General features: G+C 41.5%; 1 protein-coding gene across 1 annotated transcript in view; it reads right to left on the bottom strand.

Moving 5' to 3' along the window:
- The window catches only part of LOC143987228 (calpain-2 catalytic subunit-like), a 110,858-nt gene extending 97,632 nt beyond the window's left edge, over nt 1-13,226 (bottom strand). Inside the window, exons 1-2 of the mRNA XM_077485816.1 lie at nt 12,761-13,226; nt 6,932-7,001 (exon numbers count right to left, since the gene is read on the bottom strand). Coding sequence (XP_077341942.1) covers nt 6,932-7,001; nt 12,761-12,997 — 307 coding nt within the window. The 5' untranslated portion in view covers nt 12,998-13,226. The remainder of the gene's footprint in view (nt 1-6,931; nt 7,002-12,760) is intronic.
- Nucleotides 13,227-15,068: the final 1,842 nt, after the last annotated feature.

Raw genomic sequence — 15,068 nt, 5'->3', positions numbered from 1 at the left:
CAATACCATCTTTATGCTGGCAACACCCAAATCCTTCTCTCTACCCCTTCAGGCTCATCATACATCACCAATTTACTAATGGACATATCGCTATGGTTTTCACGCCACTTCCCAAACGCAATTTTCCCAAACCTGAGCGCATAATAATTCTGCCACCCGTGCCTGCTCCCCTACTTTTCTACTGAGATTAACAACACATCTATCCTTCCCTCCACTCCTGCCATGGTGCTAGGTGTAATCCTGCACACAGACTTGTCCTTTCAGTTCCACATCTATCACTATCCAAAATCATATCATCTTTACCTCAATATGACTCTTCTTGACCAATAACACCACCAGCTAATAATTTACTCTGTTATTTCTCACATTGACTATTGCAACTCCCTTCTCCTAGGCCAACCTCTACAGAGGCTACCCCCACACTTCTATCATCTATCATGAATTATGCTACCAGACCTTACCAAGAACTCGGTGTCCACCATCCCTCTGACTCCACTAGCTTACATTTACCCAACTAATAAAAAAACAACATACGAAACCACCCACAACTATGGCCCCAGCTACATCACCAATCTTGTCTCAAAAACTCACCCAAACCATCTTCATCACAATTAAAAAGACCTCTCTACCTTCCCGTCTCCTCGTACCATGTTCACCTCCAAGACTTTTCCATCTTTTGAAATTATCTACCCCAATCTGGCTGTCTCCTCCCCTGTTTTCTGTTAGGTGATCCCTTTAACCACTTGCAGACCGCTGCACGCCAATATACGTCGGCACAATGGCAGCAGTGGGCCAGTGGGCGTACTGGTACGTCCCCTTTAATTTGAGGGCTAGTGGGTGTGTACCCGCTGCACGACTGTGCCCACGGACTCGATGTCCGCCGGTGTCCCACGATCGTGTCACGGAGCGACAAAACGGGGGAGCTGCCTATATAAACAAGGCATTTCCCTGTTCTGCCTAGCAACATGACAGATCTACTGCCATCGGGAGCAGAGATCTCTGTCATGTTTCAGGGAGCCCATCCCCCCTTCAGTTAGAATCACTCCCCAGGACACACTTAACCCCTTAATCGCCCCCTAGTGTTGTTTAACCCCTTCCCTGCCAGTGTCATTTACACACTAATCAGTGCATTTTTATAGCACTGATCGCTGTATAAATGACAAAAATAAATAAAAAATTATATATATATATATATATATATATATATATATATATATATATATATATATATATATATATATATATATATATAAAATCAGATAGCCACCATTACTAATAAGGAAAAATTTATAATAAAAATGCCATAAAACTATCCCCTACTTTGTAGACGCTATATCTTTTGCACAAACCAATCAATAAAAGGTTATTGTGATTTTTTTACGAAAAATATGTAGAAGAATACATATTGGCCTAAACTGAGAAAAAAATAGTTTTTTTGGATTTTTTTGGGGGGATATTTATTGTAGCAAAAAGTAAAAAATATTGCTTTTTTTTTCAAAATTGTCATGATTTTTTGTTTATAGCGCAAAAAAATAAAAACCACAAAGGTGATAAAATATGACCAAAAGAAAGCTCTATTTGTGGGGAAAAAAAGGACGTCAATTTTGTTTTGGTGCAACGTCGCACCACCGCGCAATTGTCAGTTACAGTAACGCAGTGCCAAATCGCAAAAAGTGCTCTGGTCAGGAAGTTGGTAAATCCTTCTAGGGCTGAAGTGGTTAAAATAATTTCTTCAGGGAAGCCTAACCCGCCGCAAGAACTAAACTTTCTTTCTCCATCAGTACAACCCCAAACAGCGATTACCTTTTGGAATATAAATTTTCATGAGCAGGGCTTTCAAACACTCTTGTCTTGATCTTGATTGTATTGTAACTGTACTGTCTACCTTTATATTGTAAAACAATGCACAAAAACTGGTGGCATTATATAAATCCTATAAAATAAAAAATTATAAACAATACTGAAAAGACGCTTTATTGGATTGCACAGCACTTTAAATCTAACATGTTTAAGCAGGAGAGGGATGTGGTGACAGCTGATATACTTAGTTTTATGAGGAGAGATAGAAAAAAGGAAGGAATAAAAGAAGAAGAAGGAGAAGGAAAAGAAGAAGGAGAAGGAAAAGAAGAAGGAGAAGGAAAAGAAGAAGGAGAAGGAAAATAAGAAGGAGAAAGAAAATAAGAAGGAGAAGGAGGACAAGGACAAGGAGAAGAAGAAGAAATAAGAAGAAAGCAGAAAGAAGAAGACAGAAGAAAGAAGCAGAAGAAGAAGAAGAAAGAAAGAAGAAGGAAGAAGAAGGAGGAATAAAAGAAGAAGGAGGAATAAAAGAAGAAGGAGGAATAAAAGAAGAAGAAAGAAGAAGAAGAAAGAAGAAATAGAAGAAGAAAGGAAGGAGGAGGAATAAAAGAAGTAGAAAGGAAGGAGGAGGAATAAAAGAAGAATAAGAAGAAAGAAGGTGGAAGAAGGAAGGAAGGAGACAAGAAGGAAGAAAGAAAAGGAAAGAAGAAAGAAGACTCAGCATTAAGGGTAATATTAATTCTTTGTCCAATTACTGTGCTGGATATGGGGAAGTGACAAAAACTAACATTTCTGGCATCACCCACTTGTCTATATTGGGAGGCAGGGGCATGTAAAGCACAAGACCAGCTGAATAGAATCACAAAATTAGTTGGTAGGTAAAATAATTGACCTATGGAGGTTTCATAGCTGTTTAACTGCAATCCCACTTCATGTAGTATAATTATAAGAAGACAGAATATACACCATCTGGATTCCCTGGAAAAGGTGAGTGAATGGTGCTCTGGATGATGGTGTCTTCCTAACACCCAAGTACATAATAGGATCAAGATTTATAACTGGCAACACATCATGCAAAGCAAATGTATTTATTAATACAGGTGGAATACAGTATACAACAACTTCAGAGTTTCAGCTACATAGCCTTAGTCATAAATAGTACAATTAAAATATATATATATAAATGGTATCTACAAATCATTTTTGCCATGCTGCTTAGTTGGTACTTGTAGTATTTCTATGGTTAGAAGACTGCAGAGCACCTAACCCTCAGATCAATGTACTACTGTTTTACAAACTATTTCAAGTATTCCTTACCAATACAAAACTTTTTGGCTAGTTAGTCGGCCAGTGTATTGTTACAGAGAGAGTACTTTAAATAGAACTCCAACCAAAAATAAAAAGATAAAATTGAATAGCCAATTAAAAGATAAAATAACAAAACCAGCTTTTTCTTCTATATTTGCCTTCAATCCAGAGACCTCCATCCCCCAAAAGTACTTTATTTTTGCCTCTAGGTGTCCTCAATCTCATGGCCAGCCTCATTTAAGCCCCTTTATCTGATCCCAGGTTGGCATGGACCTGTCCCAGCCTGTAACTAGACAGTGAAAGGAGACGTAGCACAGCGATGAACTCATCTATATGTCCCTCTGATCTCTGCTCCTATCTGTATAGTTCTTGTCAGCAAATGAACTGATTGGCTCCTTGTGCTGCTTTTTTCTATCACACCCCAGACCTGCTGTACCAGAGGCTGATCGGGTTCTTGCACTTTTTGCATTAAAAATCCAATAATTGATGCATTATTGATTACAAAACTGCATTACCTATTTCATCACTCTGTATACGATACTGATTATAATACATGGTTACAGACAACATGCCTGATCACCAAACATCATAAGGTAAAGTCATTGAAACTGTTTGGATCTTGGCACCCTGTAACAGGAAATCACATTTTTAATATTCTTCCTGTCACCGTATCAGCTTCCTGTGACAAACCAAGTATTTAAACAGATACTTTTTATAAACCAACTTGTCAACTGAGTAAGCACTGTTCCGTGCATGGGCAACTTAAAGCATTTGTTACCCCAACACTTCATATTCCTGATCTGTGCCTGCTGTACCATATGCTTGTATGAGAAAATATCTGTTCTCTTTGAATTGCTTCATTTGTGTGAAATCCCTGGTGTTCCTGACAGTCCCTCGGCTTTCCTATTAAAAACTGACCACACCAAGCATGAGAGCACAGTGTGGCTTGTTCTCTAGCTCTGTTGGGGACTCAGAGTACGCTCCCCCAATGATCAGACTTGTCCTGATATGCCCCCACTGTACAGCCATTCACTGTGAAGATCGGTGTGCTGCTACTTCTCCTTCCCGCAGCTCTTATGCAGCTGAGAACAGAGGGAATTTATACAAGGAAAAAGGGTGTTTAAAATGTTTTTTTCTATATCTATGCAAAAATATTTTGACTATCATTTATATTTTAAACTCAATGGGTTGTTTTACAAGGTGATCGTTTATAATCACTTTAAAAGGGTTAAATCAACCAAAAAACTGAAGCTTTGATGTGAAGATAAAAGTAGCTTAAAATATTAACCCTTCAAACCTAAGGGTAAAACAAATCTTAATGCCTAAACCCAATTTTCCAACTTTAACATGCGTTAGTTAAACTGTACATATCATCGCAACTACTTTGTGTATCCAGGTGGATTATACCTGTTTTTTTCCAAGACAAAATGGGCTTTCATTTGGTGGTAAATGGTACTCGATATCTCATATTTTTTTATCTAAGGAAAACTGGCCAAAATTGTAAAAAAAAAAAAAAAAAAAATTATATATATATAATTATTTTTTTTATAGGTTATTTATTTTATATATATTTTTTTTTTAATGTGACTGTATATTTCTTGCTACTAACCTACCACCAAAAAATCCAAAATATTTTCTCCACCTCCTCGATTGCAGTGATACCACACATGTGAATTTAGTTGTTGTTTGTACCCATAGTACAGACCAGAAACAATAGTATGCATATTGCTAAAAATTAAGTGTGCAAAATCTGGTGCAGCTCTGCATAGAAACCAATCATCTTCCATTTTATTTTTCAAAGTTTAATTGAACAAGCTGAATTTAGAAGCCGATTGGCTATCATGGACAGCTGCACCAGATTCTGAGTGCTCCAGTTTTAGTAAATCTCCCCCTATGTATCTGTCTCATCCAATCACAGAGAAAGAAGGCACGGGGGCTTGCTTCTCAGTGACTGATCACTGTCATAGCCAATCAGAGGCCATCACAGCGATCAGGTGACCTGGAATCGGATGTTCCAGGTCCTGATCGCTAGAAGTGGACTCAGGACTCTTGGTGGGACCCTGGTCTCTGTGCTGAGAGCTCGCCATGCGGTGCGCTCCCAGCACAAAGGGAGATACGCAAATATGTGGCCCCACAGAAAGAAGCCCAGTCCAGCGAGGCCACATATTTACAGATGGTCGGTGTGATAGGGTTAAAGTCCAACTCCAGCCAAAACTTTTATTTTAGTTTATGATGGAAATTGGGAGGGTTAGTGTTCCTATAGAAGATAACACTCGGTTCTTCTTGCTCTGTCCCCAAGAAAGAAAGTGAAGAGAAATCTCTCATCATGCATGCATTGGATAAATATTGATTTGGCAAGTCTGAAATTGATTGAACAAAGATTGTAATGTGTCTGGTGACCCTAATGAGGGCACACACAGGTCCAGGCAAATCCAGACAAAATTTGCCACTTTGAGGTGAACTCAATGGGGTAAATTCGCTACAATCAAATCACTCAGTGAATCTGGATCTCATCTGGCTTGAGAACATCCAGCTCCATCCATTGCCCTTTCCTTCCCAGTCAGTCTGTCCCTGGCCTGCACCTTTCTTTCATTGGATTTTAGTTCTTTTAAGCGTCAAATACTAAGTTCCCCTTCGTGATAAATAAATATAATAATTCCACATATTTTTGCAGGGAAAAAAAAAGTTAATTTATAATTTTCTACAGGATCCTGCAGAGCATTGCACCCGCAGTCAGTAGATCACAGGTGCAATGGCAGGCTCCTGCACACACTGCCTAAAGCTATCTTGCCTGTATCTCTTTACAGACTTTCAGCTACAGAGTTGAAGGCAGTGTGAATGGACTAGGAGCGTGCTTATCTGCCACAGTGGAAGACGGGACTTATAGTTCATCCATTCGCAGTTTGTTGTGAATGAATGACATGGCTGTATGGGTGGAACCACACAAAGCCGTGCCATTTTCAAAATGGGACAGCGGGTAAGGGGAGAGGAACCCCTGTCCACTGACACAGGGAGGGGGGGCTCTGGTGGTGGGTGAATAGGAGCATGTTACATACAGTTTTACACTCTAAATATGGGTGTAAAATCTAACATGCTCCTAAGATGAACCTATTTTTAAAAACTTTTCATTACAGAAAATGCGCCAGGAATTGTAGACACCAGAGAAAGTACAGAGAAGGGCAACTAAACTGATAAGAGGTATGGAGGAGCTCAGCCATGAGGAAAGATTAGAGGAACTGAATTTATTCTCTCCTGAGAAGGAGATTAAGGGGGGATATGGCCAACATTTACAAATAAATAATTGGTCCATGTAGTGAACTTGGTGTACAGTTATTCACAATAAGGTCATCACAGAGGGCAGGGGGCACTCTTTACGTTTGGAGAAAAAGATTTAATCTCCAAACATGGAAAGGTTTCTTCACAGTAAGAGCTCAATAGATTGCTTTAAAAAAGGCTTGGATTATTTTCTAAATGTACAGACTATAACTGGATACTGATACTTATAGGTAAAGTTGATCAAGGGAATATTTGATTGTCTCTCAGGGGATCGGGAAGGAATTTTTTCTCCTGCAGAAGCAAATTGGATCATGCCTTATTGTTTTTTTTTTTGCCTTCCTCTGGATGAACTGTGGGTATAGGATTGTATAATTTTTTTTTCCACTTTCATTGCTTGAACAAGATGGACTTTTTTTTTTTTTTTTTAAACAAAACATGTAACTTTTTGATTGGTTTTGTAAAGCTTATACCATACAAGAACGGTACCGACATTTGGTAATGGCCATGGCAAAGTGTGTTGGGCCAAACATTTTTCATATCCACATCTTACCTAGAGCTCCTTGACAAATGTCTGTCCGAGTTGCTCCTCCTGAGATGAACTGAGGGCTGGAACACAACTCCTAAAAGGCAAATCAGGAAATACTATTAACAAAGTGTAGAGCATTTAAATTGAATTTTAATGAAAGGTCCTCCTCCCCTTTACCTCTATACATAACATTTTATGTCACTGCTGGGATGAGGAGAGAGGATAAACTATAGAGTGTCACTTGAGTCTACTGGGGCTGCTGACATCACTTACAAGATGGCGGCGCCCAGCAGCAGTCTCAGAGTTTTTGGAGGTCTACATCAGGGAGGCTTTTACAGGTAAATAACATGCCTAAAATATGTTAAATGCACATACCATATAATCTTATAGGAAGATTTTGGTTGTAATAAATGGACTTCCGAAAGGGTCACTTTAAATTTGAACTCCTAAAAAAAAGGTATAACAATTTTTATTCCCCCACCCCCCCTTCCCATGCAGATAATGACAGGGTGCTCATCTTTGGCCTGACATAAACAATCTAAAAATATATACAGAATAAAAAAAAGCAGTCCACAAGCTTGAGCCAATGTTGCTCTCTTTATCTTATTCGTTCAGTTAATGGAATTCTCCATAATGGGCCCTGCTGACTCTTCATTTTCTGAGAGGCAGACAGAAGTCAGATTGCACTTCCCACATTTAGTCAAAATAAAGAGCGAACAGTGATGGCTATTAATGTCAGTAATGCCAAAACCTGGAAGAGGGGTTATTGAAGATAGAGGAGGCTGTACATCCATGTTAGCCGGATTTCTGGAGCTGCCAAGTCCTGGTCAGGCATAATGCACTGCAGGCGGCCTCAACCCAGAACTAGCACCCCTACCTTGAGTCAGGCGCCGCCCCCCCAGGCAGTCCAAAAAATTATTTAAACATATCCCTTTAAAAAAAAAAAAATTGAAATGTCCTTGTGTGGACTGTGTCCCGGCACCGGGCGCAGTGCAATATTGGAAGAACCACATCTATGCAATCACAAGATTGCAGTCGAGGCGCTTCAGTTGCCCCAAAAAAACTCGCTCTGTGGCGGGGTGGATCGCGCCACGGCTCCTGGCACGCTGGACTGGCCGGGCGAGATTCATTGAGCTGCGCTACCGACGTCACTCCAGGAAGTGACATTGGGACTCCTCTGCTCAGTCCAGCGCCCCCCCCCCCCCCCGACTAGATCACAGACTCAATTCATTCATTTCTTCCCCGGCAGCACCCCCCCCATCCCTCCCCCCCCCCCCCCCCCCCCCCCGCTTATCAACTGAAAAACTGAAAGTAATAGAAGTCATGAAGTCATGGTAAGTAATGATCATTATATCTTAGTGAATGGTACTTATTCTCTGTGGGCTGCTAAAGGAGATAAAACCTGCCACTTAACAATAGGAAAGTTTTCTTTCATGTAATCCTGACAGAGCCTTTGTTATTTGGCTGTTTTATGACTGTTATCAGCACTTAGGTAAGGCAGGAGGTAAAAGAGACTCCATGGGGCTATCAGCCAACACTGAGCTGACACCTTTACTCTGAAAGGGAGACAATGCAGCACAAACAGGAATCCCTTAACAATGAAGGTGTGCAGCTCTAATACTTTACCAATAGAGATTTAGGCAGGGTCCAAAAAAATTCGTTTACAAAGTAAAAACTCCATTTTTTTTTTTTTTATCTTGATAAATCCCAGCCTAGGCCAGAATGATGTAGCAGGACCTGATACATGTGCAGGCACTTCACATGACTCTTGTGCATGTTTGACATAGACATCCATAACCAGTTTGTATGAAAATTCATATGTTCACGTGCCACAGAGTCTATGATATTGAAATGGCAGAGACCTGTGATGTGTCTGCGCATACGTGGGGATTTGTTGCATGCGTACAGGGCTAGTGCTAGCCTATTTTCCACCCTAGGCAAGACCAGGTGCTTGCACTTGGGGAGGGGAGAAGGTGGGCTAAGCTGTGGCCCATGATCGTAGTATGATCTCATACTACTACACAGAATGTGCAGCCTGGTATATGATGTACAGGGCCCTGTGTATAATGTGCAGAGCCCGGTGTATAATGTGCAGCCTGGTATATGATGTGCAGAGCCCTGTGTATAATGTGCAGCCTGGTATATGATGTAGAGAGCCCTGTGTATAATGTGCAGCCTGATATATGATGTGCAGAGCCCTGTGTATAATGTGCAGAGCCCTGTGTATAATGTGCAGAGCCCTGTGTATAATGTGCAGAGCCCTGTGTATAATGTGCAGAGCCCTGTGTATAATGTGCAGAGCCCTGTGTATAATGTGCAGAGCCCTGTGTATAATGTACAGCCTGGTATATGATGTGCAGAGCCCTGTATATAATGTGCAGCCTGATATATGATGTGCAGAGCCCTGTGTATAATGTGCAGCCTCGTATATGATGTGAATTCTATAAGGGGTGTGGCTTACAAGAAGTGGGAGGGACCAAACATGGAGGGTGGGGTCTTGCACCCCCCCATCCTAAAACTTCACCAACCGCCAGTGAATATACTGTATTTTTATAATCTGGCCGAAGCTCATCTGTAAACTGGCAATACATACAGATTTTTTTGTTTATGTTTTTGGTAGATTATCATGAGGGGGGGGGGGATAAATATTTTGCAGAAATTAAATTTTTTTGAGCTACAACACAAACTAGTTTGAAATGTTATGTTTTTTCTCGTGTTTATGTGTTCCATATTTGCATGAAACTAAAATTTTTTATAAATTTACAACATATTCCACCATGGCCAATTTAATCAATTGACATTGGTGGACAATGAGGAATGCAGGCTGTGCATAGACTGTGATTTTCAAACATTCCTAAATATGAAAACACTGGGTTAAAATAATGAAGAAATTCAATGATATACTATGATAAAAATGGACCCACACCCTCTAGTGCTGGTCATGATGGGAAAATTATGTGTTTGTAAATTTCAATATATGGTTTATGAAAACCCAAAATATTGGAGCATTTGCCCAAAGCCAAATTAGGTTTCAGACAAAGAAAAAATAATTTGACTGGTTGCAGTAGTTAACTGATTTCTTTTTTCTAAAGTATACCCCAAAACCAAAAATGTGGTGGTTACAGTAGTTTTGTCATGTCAAGCCTGGTATGTTTCAGCCTCCCCCTCCGCACCTCTTGCTCACCCCCCTCCCCTTTCCTGCATGCTCGGATAAGGGTTTGGTATGGATTTTGGGGGGACCCTATGCCCTTTTTTTTTTATTTCAATTTTGGCATGGGGTTCCCCTTAAAATTCATACCAGACCCAAAGGGCCTGGTATGGATTGGAGGGACCCCCATGGAGTTTTTTTTTTTTTTAAACATTTTTCTATTGCCGGCAATGGTATTGTATTTCCGGCAAATTTAAATATCATTTTTTTTTCTTTATAAAATGTGCCACTTTACAGGAAGACAAGGGGGGCCCCAGGCACTATATTTTAAAAGGAACATTTCATTTTTATTGTTTCAAATTTAAGTATCATTAAAATCACCACTCCTGCAAAAACAATCTTTTTAAAAACATTATTTTGCATTGGTGCATGTCCCCAAGGGCAGTACCTGGGCCCCATACCTTTTTATGGTCAATAACTTGCATATAAGCCTTTAAAACGGGCGCTTTTGATTTATCCAGTTCTGGGGGGAGGTGTTCAGCACAACTCTAGTTGTGCAAATATAATGGGACTATGACCTTTTTATTCTACATGGCCTCTGCTTTCAGAAAATATATCATGTTCTGGGGGTTTAAACAATTTTATGGCCAAACATTAAAAATTTTAACACGTATGCGAACAATTAAAAAAATTGATCTTGAGCCAAACTGAATATATACTGTAGATATAACTATATAGTGGGAAACCATAATTAACACCAGCCCCCTAAAACCAGCCTACAGTTCTCCACAAATTTACGGCAATAATGTATTTTGAAAACAAAAAAGTTTCTGTCGAGAAAAGTGACTCACTGAGCATTCATAAGAGCAGAATTATAAGCCTGGAGGTCCAAACAGTAGAGCTTCCCAGATGTGTATTTCGACTTCCCAGTGGTAGAATAACTTTCAAGTCCACAAAAAAGAAGCATAGCAACGGTGCAGAAGGAAGTTAAAAAAAGACAGTAAAACAGGAAAGGCAAAGAGAATGTCACACAGTTTTGCCGTTTACAAAGATCCATTCAGGAGGTAGAGCGGTTACATGTCTGCTGACATCTGCCGATATCCGATCTGATCCTTTAAGTTAGCCAATAAGGTCTATTTTGCACGGGTGGTCCAATCAGATCTGCCTGCCAGTTTTTCAGGCAGACCTGATCGGAAGGTCCATGCAAACTGAAGGAGAGGCGAGCGGAAAAAGGACTTGTGTCCATTTCCACCCACCATCTCTGGGTTTGATTCAGTCCACAAAAAGAAGAATAAGAAAAAAAAAAGGAAGGAGGAAACATAAGGTGATCTCTCCTTTTCCATTTAGGAGTATATCATACCTCCCAACTTTTTGATATGGGAATGAGGGACACCTATTTGCAAAAATATGTTAGGATAAGACACACCTTAAAAATAAGAATTATAAAAAAATAAAATAAATATGGATTAAACCCAAAGGGGGGGGGGGGGAGAAGAACCTCCATTTCTGAGCTATGCGGCGGTCGCAACAGAAGTGGGAAGCGGGTACCTTTTCAAAAAATGTATTTCCAGTACTTATATAGCGCCGTCAATTTACGCTGCGCTTTACATATACATTCACATTAGTCCCTACGCTCAAGGAGCTTACAATCTCAGGTCCCTAACTCACATTCATACATACACATACTAGGGACAATTTAGACAGCATCCAATTAACCTACCAGCATTTCTTTGGAGTGTGGGAGGAAACCGGAGAACCCGGAGGAAACCTATGCAGGCACAGGGAGAGCATGCAAATTATAATAAACTTCCATATGTATGACCAGCATGAGCACTTCATGACAACTGCATACTGTTTGGACATGCTGGAACTAGCAATCACCAGGAAAAGAAACATTCAGGACCTGACAGTATCTACAAATAAACTGAGACGTTGGATGTCAGGATCCCCCCAACCTTTCTCTAGGGAACCTCTCAGTACAGAAAGATGGGACCTCCCACTGCTGACTTATTTTATAGGGGTACGAGTTCCAAGGCTATCATTCTGCCCCATGTCCAAGTTTGATATTGACTCGGAAGTGCTGCGAATCCAGACAAGCTGGAACTCCCCACCCGCATACTTGTTCTGCATGTGTGATTAGCCAAGTAGTGAAATGAGGTTGAAGATGACAGCCCAGTGACGTGTACTTACAAAAGCACATTGGTAGCTCTCATATTATTATTTATTACAGGTACTTATATAGCGTCATCAATGTAGCGCTTTACATATATATTGCACATTCACATAAGTCCCTGCCCTCAAGGCGCTTACACAAAAGGTGTAAAACTTACCCGATTGCCTTGAGAATTTCAGTTTCACAGCAACAACCTATGAATAGTAATCTTTCAGAATAAGGATGAGCTCCAGCGGGTTCGCGCACTCCACATGCAGAGCCCACCAGGAAGTCGGCACTGCGCTAATCACAGGCAGTGAGATATTTTCCCGATGTGCGGCTCCAGAGATCAGGGACAATGTATAAATGCCTGTGATTAGCGCAGCGCTGCAACGACTTCCTGGCGGGCTCTGCATCTGGAGTGTGCGAACGCGCCAGAGCTCATCCCTATTTCAGTAGATCAGCCCATGCTGGAATTTGTAGTTCCACAGCTGGTAATCCCAGATTCTACAACTCTCATACATCATGCACCTTCCTGAGGCTGGTGACTTACCGTAGGTCTTTTCCACACCACCCCCTGCACTTTGGAGGAGTTGGCGCCCAGTTCATTGAACCCCAGCGAGGAATGGATGGCTGGAAAATAGGAATCCTTAAACAAAGTCCCAGACTGGAGGCATTCATTCCTTAGGGTCTCATAGTCCTGGTTGAGGTATTTCAGGGCTTTCTCATTGGTGCCATAGCCATTGGCCAGAGCCCGGTCATGAACCAACTTGGCTGCTGAACCAATCATCGTCCTTGGACTGTGATCACAGGAAGGTAGCCGGTGGGCACAAGGGTGGCCAAATGAGGGTGGCAGGAGGCATGCACAGAGAAATCACTGCAGAGCAGTCCTTGTACTGACACTCCAGGACAGACAGATGCTGGCAGATATTCTATATATTAAAGCAGAGGGAGGAAAGGTGCAGGCATCCCTTGGTGTGTGCAGGGGAGAGGGGACTGCACAGTGCTGGATGGAGCAAATGCAGATCATACTGAGGAACGTCATCAAGGAGGTTTCCCATTACAGCTGCAGGAAGAGGCAGCCCAGCCTGTCAGATGATAGTTGCAGGGTGTGCCTTGTCTGAACAGGCAGCTGCCAGCCTCCGGCTGCTCCTTCCAAATTGTGCAGAGCACCTGGAACGCTGCGTGCCGCAAATCTGCAATTTCTTTAACAGCGCAATTAAAAAAATACAAACTCTCATGAGCAGGGCTCTCCTAACCCCCTTAATTGAAAGTGTGTTGCCACTGTACTCTCCTTTTATTTCAAGTGCTGTGCAAACTGTTGCCCCCCTATAAATCATCTATAATTATAATAATGATCCTTTGTATGCAGCAAATATTAAACATCAGTGTAGCTGAATTGGGCAATATTTCACTGTAGACAATTTTTTTTCTGTGATCATTTGTCTGTCTTTTAGACTGTAATTTGAAGCCAGGAAGGAAGTCCAGTCATGCAATTTAAAGTGGACCTGTCAGTAAGGCCAGCCATACACAGAGCAACCCAAGAAATTGGCTAGATTCCCCCATCAATACAGACAGTGTTGATGCGGGAATGCCTCCTGCCAGACCATTGTCTTCCCCCCGGTGAGGGGACGGGGGAAGCCATCCCTGCTGGGAGAAGACAGCGATTATCGCTAACGGTTTTAGCAAGCGCTAGAGATAATCACAAGAAAATCCCGCAGGCTGCTTGTACTCAATCGATCGATCAACTTGGTACATTCAGCTTGCCCATTAACATTTCGAATCTCGGCCGGCCGAGATTGGAACCGTGTATGGCCGTACTAATTTACATATCTGCATGAATAAATTATTGACATGTCACTCACAATATACTGCAACAATAACAGCAACCTGTACCTTTTATCATTAACAATCAGTCCTTGAGCTCCAGTCCACCAGAGACTTTGCCTAGGCTCAGATGATGTCTTCAGAAGGAAGCATTTCCTCAGTCTCCTCTCCACCAGCCTGTACATTACATCTCTGTAGCAAAGCGAGAGGCTGCAGCCAGGGCTGATCTTTGTAAGACTTTTGAGAACATGGCCAAGAACTGCGCAGTCATAAATAACCTGAAAGTGTAGAACATAATTTACTTATGCATGCATGCATTAATATAACAAAAATATATTTGAATACATAAGTTCACAGAAAAGTGATATCCTGGTTATAGATGGAGCTGTGGGGGGTGGGGGGCATCTTTATATTTCCTTTGGGCTATGAGACAGGAAGTGATTCTAAAGGTTTGCTTTTTTAATTAAAGGAGAAGTCTAAAACTCGTTTGGCTGAACTTCTGTGGATCTCATCTTCTGGGGTCCTCCCTGCATTGTATAACCCCCTAGGAGAGGTGCCCTCCCAGGGCATTACCTTGCAGGCTTGCTCCTGAGTCCAGTATTTGCGTCCATAGACACAGAATGCCAGACTTGGCCCCCCATCATTACAACCCCTTTAAGCCCTTGTACACACGATCGGAGATTCTGTCGGAATGTGTCCGATCGGAGCGTTTTGTCTGATATTCCAACTGTGTGTGGTCTGCATCGGACTGTTTCCGTCGGAATATCCGTTGGACCAAATTTTCCAACTTGCCGGAAATATTTTCCGACAAACTGCTCTGATCGGACATACTCCAATCATGTGTAGAGAATTCTGATCGGAGAAAGTGCCACGCATGCTCAGATCAAATTCCTACATCAAAGCTATTGGCTACTAGCCTGAATGTAGTCCCATCGTAACGAAATTACGTCATCACGTTCTGCACGATCGGATTTTCCGACAACTTTGTCCGACCGTGTGTATGCAACAGTTTCGGATGAAATCCGTCGGACAAA

The sequence above is a fragment of the Lithobates pipiens genome, unplaced genomic scaffold (assembly GCF_037356315.1).
Source record: "Lithobates pipiens isolate NorthernLeopardFrog02 unplaced genomic scaffold, aLitPip1_a1.2 Scaffold_18, whole genome shotgun sequence".
Lineage (NCBI taxonomy): Eukaryota > Metazoa > Chordata > Amphibia > Anura > Ranidae > Lithobates > Lithobates pipiens.
This window is presented reverse-complemented; position numbering and strand designations above follow the sequence as displayed.